This window comes from Symphalangus syndactylus, chromosome 3 (genome assembly GCF_028878055.3).
Source record: "Symphalangus syndactylus isolate Jambi chromosome 3, NHGRI_mSymSyn1-v2.1_pri, whole genome shotgun sequence".
In the NCBI taxonomy this organism is placed as follows: Eukaryota; Metazoa; Chordata; class Mammalia; order Primates; family Hylobatidae; genus Symphalangus; species Symphalangus syndactylus.
Window position 1 is genome coordinate 107,491,929 of NC_072425.2, and position 14,134 is coordinate 107,506,062.

The window sequence follows — 14,134 nt, forward strand, 5'->3', positions numbered from 1 at the left end:
TCTCTTCCCATCTGCTTCTCCCCAAGTGACAGCCTCCAAAACATACGCTTAATTTCTGGATCCAAAAAGAATAGGGCTTTTAAATAAGAATAGTCTTCCAAATGAATCCAGAGTAACAACTGAATTTCACATTTTATTTATATACTTGGGTGTTATGTAAATATAGCAAGTACTTGCTTAGAAAATACAAAACTAACATTATATTAAATCAAATAATCCCAGTTAGGAAGGTAATCAGATGGGGAGGAGAGAAGCCAGTGCTTTTCTGAGCCAAATATAAATTACTTTTAGATTACCTGGTGTTTTTAATTATCTGCAACACTGTACCACTTTGGTCAGAATCAGAGGTTGATTCTACCTCTGACAATGCCATATCTGCCTTCTCCTGGGCCCAGGGGGCTTTTCCCTATGTTCAATAAACCTTGAAAGAAAAGGAAACACAATAGAATATCTGTTGGCTCAGCACAACAGGTTCTGAGTAAACGAATTACTACTCTTATGCATTAAATAAAATGTATGGTTCAGAAAAGGTTGCTACAGTACTGAAAGTCACTTCATGGCTATCTTGCTTTTTAAGGAAAAGGCCTAAAATGCAGTCAAATTCAAAATAAAGTAAGAAGCAACATAATGTAAAACAGAGTATTTGGTAAAATAATAGCAATGCAAATAACCACTCCCTGATACCTAAGATTTTGAATGCTAAATTCTGTTGTCATTATTGTTGTTGTTATTGTTGTTAAAACATAAGCACAGCTAAGTACCCTCAGTCAGGCATCTTCAACCGGGGACATTCTGCTCCCCAGAGGAGACTGGGCAACATCTGGAGACATTTTTGATTGTCAAGAGTGTGTGGGAGATGCTACTAACATCTAGTGGATAGAAATTAGTTATACTGCTAAACTCCCAACAATATACAAGGCAGCCCCCACAACAACCAAAAAAATCTACTCCAAAATGCTAATGTACCAAGATGAAAAATCCTATTTCAGGAGTGACCAGTAAATAAAAGTATTCCATTATGCAGTACAAGCAATGGTTAGTTCTATACAGACAACAATATTAATCTGACTCTTCCAAGGGTGTGGCTCCTCATCTGCATTGAGTTCTCAGCAAGGATATCATCATAATCTCTGTGCCCAGAGAGCGCTTGATCCCAATATACAAACCAAGGCTCCCATCTGAAAACAAAAGCATAAACAGCAGCTAGGCTCAGCATATCTCCTGGGTTTATACATGAAATTTATCACCTGACTCTCTCCTCTTTACTGCTAAAGGAACATCATCAACAAATCAGTGAATTTCAGGAGCAGCATTAAAAATATCTGGGTTATTTGCTTCATTGGCCATAGAAAAGGGGCCATAATAGTCATGCATCAAATCCTTAGATGGTGCCTAAGATTATGAGTCTGACAAATTGCAGGAAAACGAACCCATCTGTGTAAGTCCCCAGACTGCAACAAGGAAGAATGTTTTGTGGACTATTTACATGTAATAGCAGGGATCTGTGCATTCACTCTGATTTGTGGGTATAGCAGGTGGCACATGTTTACAAAACTGCCTTGCAAGCTGAATGCAGATACTTTGGCTTCTTTTCACATTTGCTGTGTGCTCACTGGCAGATCTTTACCTGTGTCTTTCTCTGAGTATCTTCCTTTCTTTCTGACAGGTGAGCTGCAAGATTTTGCATTTTTTCCACCAGTACATGATGGCCTGCAACTATTTCTGGATGCTCTGTGAAGGGATCTATCTTCATACACTCATTGTCGTGGCTGTGTTTACTGAGAAGCAACGCTTGCGGTGGTATTATCTCTTGGGCTGGGGTATGTATTTTCTGCAGCTAAGTTTTGAGTCACTTTCACCTCTGTCTGTATGCTTTCAGTCTTCTTATAGTCTTGGTCTCAGAGAATAGAGTCAAGTCCCAGGTCCTTCAACGAATGATGGAACACAGGTACTGGCGGGAGTTCAGTCTCCAAAACACCTGTAGAAGCCGTTTAACAATCTCAATCCAACTGTGCTGAACATGAGGGCCTGCACAGAGAAGGAAGATAAGGGTGACTTCCAAAGGGTAACTTCAGGGAACAAACCTAGCTAATGATGGACACAAAACGTGCCCTGATTGAGAGAAGATCTGATTAGGCCTCCTTCTGCTTTATTCATCACATGTTTGTAGAGCAAAGGAGAATTTCACATTTTGAATTATGTAACTCCCCTACCCTGGCTTCATTTTCCTTCCTCAAGAACATTTCTTCCTGTCAATCCATCAGCAGGATTCCCCCAGTGAAAGCTCAGGAAGTGGAGTCCAGCTGACAGGCAAATATAACCACCTGGGCTTCCAAGTAGAGCCTGTGTGACATAGCACATGGCATTGGCTCGGGAAAGCTTAGGGCTGGATTGTTTAAGCTGTGGCTGCTTCTGTACAAACTAAGGCAGGGTGCTGAAGTCCTTCGGGGATGCTCTAGAATTGCTCCCTTTCCCCCAGGGCTGCTGAAAGTCCAGCTCCCCCTGGTGGAAGGGAACTGAACAGAAGGTGAGGCAATGAAAGAAAATAAATGCTGTGATAAAAACACATGCTGCCTTATCAAAAAAAAAAAAAAAAAAAAAAGTTTCGGCCTTACCTTGAAACTTCCATACCAGAGGAGGAACTCGCGGGCCATCCCTCACTGACTATAGAGCCAAAGGCTTCTCTCACCACATCCACCCCACATGGTGGGTGACTGCAACTCTGAGAGCAGAGGCTGCGGATGGCCTTCAACTAAGCTTGCCCTTTGATGCAGGCTAGGGAGCCCCTACAAATACTGGTAAGAGAGGAGAGGTGTAGTGAGGAGGGAGGATAATTCAAAGGATTTTTTTTAAAACGTCACCTTTTGTATTTAAAGCCCTGCCGAACAGGCATTGTCGCCAACTTTATAGAAATGTTCTTGGGAAGTCATATAAGCAGCCTAGAGTCTTTCCTGCAGTCTGTAAACTGCAGAAAGGGGCTGGTGTTATGCCATACTGGTTTCCATAACACGCTTACATAACAGGAGTACATGGTTTTAACCAAAAGCATTGTCCAAGCCCAATGGGATAATCCGATAATAGTGGGTCAATGGGGCAGATAGGCGGGATGCCTCAAAGTTGAACTGATGATGATACAATTGTTTGGTTGCAAGCAACAGAGTAAGATGTTCTAACTTAAGCAAATACAGAGAAGTTGTCAGAATCTAGTGTATCTCATGGAATCCAAGGGCAGAAATACAGCCAGGCAACTAAAAATGCTGTAGCCTGGGACCAGATAAGCCAGGAGCTCTCTCCCTCTGCCTTTTGTCTTTGTTTTTCCTCTGCGTATTTGTTTTTACCCTTCTCTTTCTTTACAGACCATAGACCACAGGGTCTCTGTTCCCTCCAGTTTTCATAGTAAATACATCCTGCCCCAAAGTTTCCTGAGTACACGTTTCTGTTCCAGGCACTCACAGAAACTAAATGCCCATCTTTAAGTTCCAATTCTGAATAGCACAACAAGAAAATCTGATTGATCCAACTGAAGGCAGGTAGCCTACCCTGATTCAATAAACTGTGGCCAAGAAAATTGAGGGGGATGTTGTCACATAGTGTGAACATGTCTAGGGATTGTGGACCCTCCAGCAAAGGACTGAGAAAGGGGTCTTTGTGAACTGTACAGGCTGTCTAGGATATGCACCAGATCACCTCATCTGCATGGCTGCTCCCTTATAAGGAGAGCAGCAGCTGCACCCTGTTTCCTTAACCATCCAGTGAGGTTAGAAATCAGGCTATCACTATCCTGCTGGTTCCACATCAGGTAACAGGTTCTCCTGCTCTTTCCTGTCCTAAAACAGGTCAAAATTTACTCAAAATGGTCTTTTACTATTTTTTTTTTCACTTTTAGCCCCAGCCTTCCACAGAGACTAATCTTTCCTTTCCCTGGCCTTCTTATCCGTATGTACCCCCGCTCAACAATTTCTAGATTTCCAAATCTGGTCATGCCAAGAATAGACTGGATACAATTTAATCACTCCAGTGGCAATTCTGATCATCACAATCATAATAATTGGTGCTGATCAAATGCCTTACAGTCAAAGACCTGAAAATAACATTCCACCCCAAACACACACACAAACACACACATACTTTCTGCCAGATTTATTTCCTTTGAAGTAAAATCTGTGGTATATTTCTTTTACCAGTTTTGATTGTTCAAAACATCTATCTGCCATACTCAGAAAATTTTTCATGGGGAAAAAAAGGCTGTAAATATATTCTTGTCTGTGACATTCAGCAGAGACAAGGGCACCCTGGAAGGAAAAATTTATACTGCTTTTGGAGTATACTGATGCACTGTGAATTAGTTATAAAACTTTTTGGCATCATCATAGACAGCTCAGTGAAGATATCTGCTTAAAACACATAAACAATTCAAAGGAAAAAAGGAACAAGCTGCTCAGCTGTATCAAAAACAAAAGGAATGATAATAAGCAAATTGTTTATGTGATACCTTAAGATTCTGTAATCAACAACCATTTAAAACTTCATTCGAATGATTCAAGTAGAATCCCAAAGAGCATTACACTTAGTAAGGTAAGCACAGAATGGGGAGTTGCTAATCAATGGTTATACAGATTAAGTAATGCAAGATGAGTAAATTTTAGGTATCTGCTGTACAACATTGTGCCTATAGGTAACAATTTTGTACTATGCACTTAAAAATCTGTTTAGAGTGCAGACCTGATGTTAATTGTTCTTGCCACAATAATATAAAAATTTAAATTAAAAAAAGAATTAGAGGGATTTGCACTTCTGTAGATGGACTTTTGGAAAGATAGTCAACCAAATAGTTCTAAAATGTCATGTTTTTAGCATGCCAAAGATAAGACTATCTTTCTACATGCGCGCACACACACACACCCCAAAATTCCACCAAACTCATTACCACTGAAAAATCACATTGCCAAATCTGAACTCTGAGAACAAAATTGACACATTTTAAAGCGGCGGCTCCTTTCTTAGAACTTTAAGCAAACATTATCTTTGGATGGGAGGAAAATGGGTGAAACTAATACCAATTAATTTCTCAAGAAAAAATAGTTTCACAGAAACTTTATAAAGTTTAATGGAGCAAGAGAATAAGTCTCTTCTGGATAATATTTTTATTGTCCTTTGAAAATTTTTTCACATGAAGACAGTATGATAGGTCCTAAATTTTACAATGCCAGAAAAAAAGCAATACCTACATACTTTTAAAAGATTCTTGAAAGTTAGACTGCAGAAAATATGGCCTAAAAAAAGCCCAGTTGTATTATAGCACCTAATTTGTTTGCAGATGATGTAAAGCCCATTCATTTAATTCAGCTGTGAATAATGTTACCAGTTCTAGGATTTGAAACCAATCTGAAAGAATTATAAGAGACATTGTAAACATCAGCCACTGGGTGAACAAGTATCTGGTGGTGAAATTCTCCCCAACAGAAAATCAAAGAATGGTTCTTTCAGTAGTTACTCCCTTCCAAGTCTGCATGGCACCACTTAGTAGTCGATGTCTCTCCAATTGAAGTAACTTCAAATACTGAAGTTTAGTTCTCAGGAAGATCACTTATTTTGCAGCCCTCTCCAGGCTGTTTCTTTGCCTTGCCTTGCTGGTTTTCCCCTTGTTAGAAATCAAAGGAAGGAAATTTCCCCCATGGATTTCTATATTGAACAAATAGAATTTATTAAATCCCTCTAAAAAAATGAATCCTACACAGACAGGATTATTCTGAATCTCATCATCTTTGGTGGGAGAAATGGGTTGTTATGGATCTTGGGACCTTGGGGAGAAGAGAAAGAAAAAAGAAAAAAAGAAAACAGAAAAAGCAAACTACCTAAAAGGAGGCATCACAGCTAGAAGAAGGCAAAGAGCCCTGGGCGTTGAAAGGTGTGGGGTCTATACTCGTCTCCAGATGAAGTAGAAAGCACTTTCCTTTCTACAAAATGATGAGGTGGGATTCAGTTTTCCATATACCTCTCTTTCTCTCTAATTCTAAAATATGCATCTCAAGATAAATCCAGAGACTTTGTTTCTCTTTCTGAGCCCAAGTGGGAAAATGATATGTTAGAACTGCTGCGAATAACACAATCATGTTTTGTGTAAGCAAACTCAAAATTATTTCAGGCCAAACATTAAATCTATGGTCCTATTGAATATATGCTTCCTGGGTTTAAAAGCTGAGGTTGTTCTTAGGTGAAAATTCAATATTTTGAGACCCCTTTTTGTATATAACTCACAGAAAATAAAAATGCATTGATTTAATTCTTTCCTAAGACACATTTCTTAATCTGATGACAATAACAAAACCTCTTTCTACAGATGTCTCAATCAAATCAAACAATATTCTATTGTTGTACATCTGAGCAAAAAGACTTATTTTTTCTTTTTTAATGAAAATTACAACTTTAGGTTATACTACAGAATAAAAATTGATTTAAAAAATTATAATCTAGAAGGACGTATTCCAATAACTGCGTCTATTTTTCTGTTTATAAATTAAAAAGTTTTTTTTGTTTTTTTTTTTTTTTTGCTAGCACTTTGAGTTTAGTCAAGGAGGTACAGTAAGCTGCCTTCATAAAGTTTCTCTAGCCAGAACCTACAGAAGGTAGGGAATGTACTGGCTTCTCTGAAGTATTCATATTAAAAGGAAACAGAATCACTGCATGAGATATAAACAGAGAGAAAAACAAAAAAGCCTAGAAGAAAGAATGTGAACATCAGCTAAGGCTTTAGGAGCAATCAGACTATTGCTTTCATACACCATCCCAGGTCACATCTCTCCGGGGTGACCCAGCTCCTCTCCATGAGAGAGCCCCGTTCACCTACAATGGAAGGCTTTCTGGTCTCAGTTAATAGTCATCATTATAAACATAACAATGGTAATAATAGTCATAGTGTACCTACTACATTCAGCAATTTGTAAAAGGCTTTTAATTATTTGGATGCTCTTAACCAAACTCTCCGGAAGCACATGATGTTCTAACTGGGAGCATTTTGACTGGCTTGACCAAAGATGATTTTTGTGAAAATGTCAGGGGAACATCTTGACAGATGCACTCAATTTGCCAGTATTTTTGCAAGTACACTACCATTTTCCATGCAGCTGTACTTAAAGGTTATGACCAAGAAACCAAGTGTGATTTGTACTTTTCACATTTGTAGGGTTCCCGCTGGTGCCAACCACTATCCATGCTATTACCAGGGCCGTGTACTTCAATGACAAGTAAGTATTATGGTGATGTTTAAGTTAACATATTCATAAATAAAATGTATTTGTGTATTAATTGTCCCCTTGCCCTTTTTCAGCTGCTGGCTGAGTGTGGAAACCCATTTGCTTTACATAATCCATGGACCTGTCATGGCAGCACTTGTGGTGAGAATTAGTTTTTTACTGCAATATTAGTATTATCTCTTAGTTGAGATTTCTGTGTATATAGTTCTATGTATCATATGTTTTATAACTTCAAAATGAAGCTAATTTGACGATATTCTATAGTAAAAAAAAGCAATTTGATTTTAGACTCTTCAAAAAAATGCCTTTTACTTACACATGGAGGGGTTATCATGAGCTCATTTTCATTACAGACTCACACTATAATAGCAATGTAGCTCATATTTTAAGATTTTTATAACTAGATTCTCCTAGGTAAAGGTGAGAGGCCAAGGGGCTGCAAGAAGTTTGCTTGTGTTATGAACATCTAGGATCTTCGAAAACTTTGACATTCCAAAGCTCTAAAAGTCTTTGGTTCTGTGAACTTAAGGTCCAGAAATTCAAATATTCAACACAAGCTCAATTAATGAGTTAGTAATAAATAGTGGACTCCCAGCCAAATGTCAGATTCTTACTGAGGATGCTACGGTTCTTATTTACCTAGGATTCAGTAGCCTTGGCCTCATGTCTTAGCTCTATCATCTACCAGCTCTGAAAATTTAGATGAATCAATTAACCTAAAAATGTCCCCTGATTTTTTTAAGGAAAAAGTTCGATTAAATAATCTTTCAGGTTCTTTTGGAAGATAATCTCTAACTCTAGGTCATTAAAACTTAGTACTGCTCCATATCTTTATCTATTAAAAATAACAAAAATAATAATAGCTACTCATAAATTCATTATAAAATATCTCCTAATAAAATAATAAATGAAGTAAAATGAAGTAAAAACTTTAGCAATTATTCTTATATTTAAAATTCTAAAACACATATTTCTTGCCTTAATTACCTAGAAATTTTTAAGGAAATGCGGATTCTAGGATCCAAATTATAAATGTGTATCTGAGATGAGTATATGCATACTTCACTGTGAATGACCATAAATTAACAGAAATTGATATATTTGGAATTCTTATTAATTTCATGACTAAAGGAAATGCACATTAGTGCATTTCAAAACTAAAAAAAAAGATTCAGCAATTAACAAGGTGAATCATTTATACCTTAATAGTTGATTTTTCTCATTTTGAAAGAGCTGCCCATGCAAATATGGGCACTTGATTTATGACAGCAGCACTTTTGGGCAGAGGAAGGAGAGGGTCAATAAGATATACATACAGAAAAAATACAAACATGTATTTAGTAATTGCATATGTGTGGGGAAAAAGTAAATTCTGATTCCTTCCACAACCAGACACAAATAATGTGTTTTTAGTGAACTGTAGGTTTAAATGTGAAAGACAAAACAATAGAGGTCCCCTAAAAAAGACACATTATGTGAGTATCTTCATGAGCTTCAGATACAGAAAGATTTCTAAAGCAGGATACAAAAGGCACTTAAGGAAGAGATTGATAAATCAACTACATTAAAATGAAGACAACATTTAAAGACTGAAAAGACAAAACTTAAGAGTCCAAGAACGTATCTGCAATGTTCCAAATAAAGACTAATCAATTTATGAAAAAGTGTTCAGCTCGTGTATCATCAGGAAAATGCAGATTAAAACAAGAATGAGGTAATACTACACCCCTCCACCACCCCCGCCGTAGAAAGGCTCATATTAAAAAGAGTGTTCATACCAAGCGTTGGCAAGGGTGATGAGCAACTGGAACTCTTTTATATACTGCTGGAGGGAACATAAAATTAAACCACTTCTCTAGAGCCCTAGAAATGCTGAGCAAATTGTGCTACCTATCAGGTAGACTCTCATGTTCTATATAGGTAACATTTGTTGCTCACACTGGATAAACAAGAATTGAGAACAGTGCGCATTCTTAAGTGATACTTTTCTGTATGATTTGCTCATAACACCATATATCTGCAGGTCAATTTCTTCTTTTTGCTCAACATTGTCCGGGTGCTTGTGACCAAAATGAGGGAAACCCATGAGGCGGAATCCCACATGTACCTGAAGGCTGTGAAGGCCACCATGATCCTTGTGCCCCTGCTGGGAATCCAGTTTGTCGTCTTTCCCTGGAGACCTTCCAACAAGATGCTTGGGAAGATATATGATTACGTGATGCACTCTCTGATTCATTTCCAGGTAAGGAAGCCAAAGGTGTATTTATTCAACTACTGTGCTTATTCAGCTAGCTGATTTTAACTCTAAAGCCCATGATCTTTTGTTATTATTATTTTATTTATTTATTTTTTATTTTATTTTATTTTATTTTATTGAGACAGAGTCTCGCTCTATCTACCAGGCTGGAGCACAGTGGCACGATCTCAGCTCACTGCAACCTCCGTCTCCCGGGCTCAAGCAATTCTCCCACCTCAGCCTCCTGAGTAGCTGGGATTACAGGTGTGTGCTACCAGCCCGGCTAATTTTTGTATTTTTAGTAGACGGGGTTTCACCATGTTGGCCAGGCTGGTATCAAACTCCTGACCTCAGGTATTCTGCCTGCCTTGGCCTGGGATTACAGGCGTGAGCCACTGCGCATGCCTGACAAGCCCATGATCTTCAATGTCATAACATTTGAACCTCCAACTCAATAAGCCCAGCCAAAATTCTGAAGGACACCCGTTTTTTTGAGGCTCTTTGTTGCTGTTTCTTTCTGTGCCTGCTTTCCTGTCATTCCCAGGGCCCTCAGCTGGTCCCATCTAGGCATGTTATTCTTGGTCACAGATACAGAAATTGTCAGATCTTCCTTTATAAGTAAGTGCTGGCTCTGGGGTAATGAGAAATTTGCACAAGGTTGTCCATGCCTCCTGCTCTATCACTCTCCATTTGTCAGGCGAATGTTAGGAATCCATTCATGACAGTTCAGCGCTATAAAGGGAAGTTGTATCCAGGCCCCTCCTCATGTAAGAGAGAATGCAGTGGGCTCTCAGGGGCTGTCCTGGGCTGTCCAGTGTCTGCCACACTGGATAGGAGAATGGCTGCCCTAGTTCCATTCACCTTTCCCCAGATCTAAAGCCCCATTGAAAGCATAATGCTGTATTTGGATAGCAAGATAGGTTGTGGGAGTTCTCGGCAGGAGTAATTCTATCACAGTCTCTTAGGCCAGAGTTTTGCTGTCTCTATTACAAATTTCAAAATAGTTTTATTTTCTATATTAGGCTTAATGTCAGGAGAAGGTCAAAATTAATAGGGCTAGAAAGAAAGTTTAGGGATCGTTTGAATAGTTCGAACTGTTCTTTTGGCCATAATCAAAACTTAGGCACAAGAAATCTTCAAGCAGTGACCAAGACTCAGGCAGTTTCTCAGTCCATGTCCTTATCCGAGCGATGAACTTGGCGGTGGGTACAGTACTGCACTAGTTCACCATGACAACATAGGACACAGACCCACAGCCACCCACTATGACACTTGTCCTTATAAAAGATCCCTCTACTGAATTCTGCAAGGTCTCTATTTTTAAATTTTCTAAGTGTAGTTTTTTTTTCAAATTCACCATAATCAGCATATGCTGGTATAAATCTCTATGTTAAAGGGAGCAAAATATTAATTAGATTTACTAGAGCTGTCCTTTTAGCCAAACGATGGAATCCTAACAAGAAAAATATATTTCTAAGAGAATATTCTTGTAGTGCAGCACTGACTATGAATGGTAGATAATTCTTTTTCTTGCTTTTTTTTTCTTCATCAGGCCTTCTCTAGGCAGTTTATTATATTGTTTACTAAACAACATAATGCACACAAAAATAACTTCAACTGCATTTTTCCTTCCCTTTTTAGGGCTTCTTTGTTGCGACCATCTACTGCTTCTGCAACAATGAGGTAAGCATGCATTTCATATAATACTATCACTTGTTTATGTAAAGGCAGCATTTTTTCCAAAGGGCATCCGTACACATTTCATTTCATCTCACTTCTACAGTTGACCTCATAGTGTTTTGTGATTAGCAACATTATATTTTTTCCACTACTCCAAGCTGAATCTTATCTATGGATGTGGAGTACAATGGCAAATATGATTCAGACAGGCAGATAATTTCCTTGAGTTGTGTCTTAAACAGATCAGCACCCTCAGGAGCAATAGTGAAAGCTATTCTGGATGCCATTACAAACAGAAGTCATATTCCTATTCCCTTTGGAAGACCCAAGCCCTCACTAGGGCAGAGACAATCTCCATTCGGTTTGTACTAGTTCCTCACCTTCTTTTCCAGTTGCTTGTGCTAACGCCCTACTACTTATTCAGCATTTTGAAAATCACCCTGAAGTTAAGATTCAAAAAAGATTCTCAGATAATCTACAATGTGAATATTTAGATCAGTAAAATCTAGAGAGCCATATGGCTGATCAATTCTGTTCTCAGGGTGTTTTTAGCCAGAGTTACCCTTTCTTCCAACCAAATCTTGCCTGGGAGCCAAATCTATAAAACATAAAAGTGGAGCTTCTATAGCTCCAGACATCCTTCCAAAGAACTTCCAGGGTTTTAGGGAACATGAATCAAAATCTTCCTCATTTTTCAGGGAAGAAATCTAAACTCCAGAAAGATCATGTGATTTACCCAATGTCACAAATGCACTTATGGTTATAACCCAGACTGGGACACAGATTTCCTGTTTTTCAATTAAATTGATTAAGTCCCAATTAACTTATCTATATCTATAATTTCTTCCTGGAGCTATGTTAATATGCTTTTTCTAGGACCACACAACTTTTAATGTCAAAGCATTTTTGAACATTTTAAATCAATTCCTATTAAGAATAATTCCATACAAGGCAAATCACATTTTGCCAAGACATCAATATATTACTTTCCTATTAGTAATTAGAAACATTTCTAACCATTGTCAGTTGATAATTTATTCTCTATCTTTTTTCTAAGTTAAATAATATTTAGTGAGCACCTACAATATTTTGCTATTCTGTGACCTGTTCATACCTGTTTCCAACCCCAACATGACAAAGTTTTTATTGTTCCTATTCTCCATTTTAATTATTACATTTTATTCCTTCCTTTCTTCATCCATTCATCTACCAACTCATTCCTTCATTCAACAAAAATACATTGTGCATTTACTATTGCTAAGGGCTAGACTAAGGGCCTAGAATAGAAATGAAAAGACATCCTTCCATTGCCTGCTGTTAGAGTGGCAATATTTTTAGAATTTTAATATTTTATAGAATGATAAAAACTAATAAATGAGTAGGGCCTAAGTCACCCCATGTTTTTATCAATTTCTGTGAATGTATATCCATGCCTTTTGGGTTGTTTCAGGTGGCATGCAAAATACATTTTTTATCTAAAATAATATCAAAATAGAGCTAATATGAGAAATCAGGTTCAGTGGGGCATACCTGGAAAAACACAAGAGGATTGCATGCATTCGTAAAAATACCACAATATTTATTGTGTCTTATCTATGATACTGTCATCGGAAGTGTCAGACATAGAAAGCAAACCCAGGGGTACCCTAGCAATTGAATGTCTCGAGTTCATTTGAGTATATGTTATCTCTGATTTTGAAGTAAAGAAACCATTTCCATTTTCATTAAGATCCCGTTACTGGGGGAAGGTACAAGTGTGACATTTCTAATAATATAGAATTGTGTACTGTGCCAAATGTAATATCACAGGCCCATGGATTTTAGGCATCTGGGTCTCAGCTGGGCATTCTGTGAATGCATCACCTTGCAATATTGAACACAGGCAGGGCACTCACACATGCAGGAAGTTATTTCCAGCTGCATCTAAGATAGGGCTGTGATGGGATGATGCCTCGCTGAATACTGAGTTTTAGCAGAAATCTAGGGGGCTAACTCAAAGTAATAATGAGATCACATCACATTGTGTTATGTGCAATTTAATTTTGATTATGATTGGTATGTTATCAGTGAAATTATTGTTTCATTTTTGAATTTCGATTCATTATTGGTATGTTATCAGTGAAATGATCATTATGAAAATGAAATATATAGAGAGTCAGTGGGTAGACTAGAAGCAGGAAAGGAACTTGAAGAATTAAAGTAATAGAAATCAGGAGATGATCATGAGAGCATGCTTATGTATCAAGCATTTCCTATAATGACTCTTCCAAGTGAGTGGACATTGATTATCCAAACATATCGGTAAATTATTAGGTACCTAAGAGACCTGAAAAAGATGATTGCAGCTATAAAAATGCACAATTTGTTTCCAAGAAGTAGCATAGAAATGAAAGTTCTAACAACACACTGGATTTTCTCCCTTTTCTTGTGTCTTGCTATTCTCCGTACATCGTGGATAAAATAGTTTACAGATGGAAGTAGCATGATCAGAAACATCTCCATTTAACTGTCACACATTGGAGTGTGCAAAAGCTAAAATTTTGTTTATTTCCTGTAGCTTTTCTTGCGTTCAAGAGACTATTCCACCAGCCTCTAGTGGTTTACAGCAGCCTCTTTATAGAAAATATTCAGTCAATTCAAAAAGCCTTTGTCCAAAAGAGCAACTAGCTACCAAGTTATAATGCCAACACCCACTGTTGAAGTTCACACTGGTTCCCCTTACTACTAAGCCCTCGAGAAGTCTTTTCACTCTGTGGCCTCCTTGATGAAGCCACAGCCCTATTCTGACTCACAAGTTCTTTCCGCCAAGCCACCCGAGGAGCCTGGAACTCCAGCTCCTTTCTTCACACCACGTAGAACCTGTGAATCTATCTTAAGCACATGCCATAGCCGTTGCTGCTCCGCTGTTGGACATGGTGCCAGGGGCAAATGTGGAGTTTCTTTTCAGGGCTGGCTATTTTCAGGA

The 14,134-nt window shown here is 38.0% G+C and overlaps 1 protein-coding gene across 2 annotated transcripts in view; it reads left to right on the forward strand.

Moving 5' to 3' along the window:
• The window catches only part of CALCR (calcitonin receptor), a 153,259-nt gene that overhangs the window by 132,231 nt on the left and 6,894 nt on the right, over window positions 1-14,134 (forward strand). For both annotated transcript variants that reach the window (XM_055269989.1, XM_055269990.2), the window contains 5 exons: window positions 1,667-1,820; window positions 7,184-7,244; window positions 7,328-7,394; window positions 9,277-9,495; window positions 11,131-11,172. In XM_055269989.1, coding sequence (XP_055125964.1) covers window positions 1,667-1,820; window positions 7,184-7,244; window positions 7,328-7,394; window positions 9,277-9,495; window positions 11,131-11,172 — 543 coding nt within the window. The remainder of the gene's footprint in view (window positions 1-1,666; window positions 1,821-7,183; window positions 7,245-7,327; window positions 7,395-9,276; window positions 9,496-11,130; window positions 11,173-14,134) is intronic.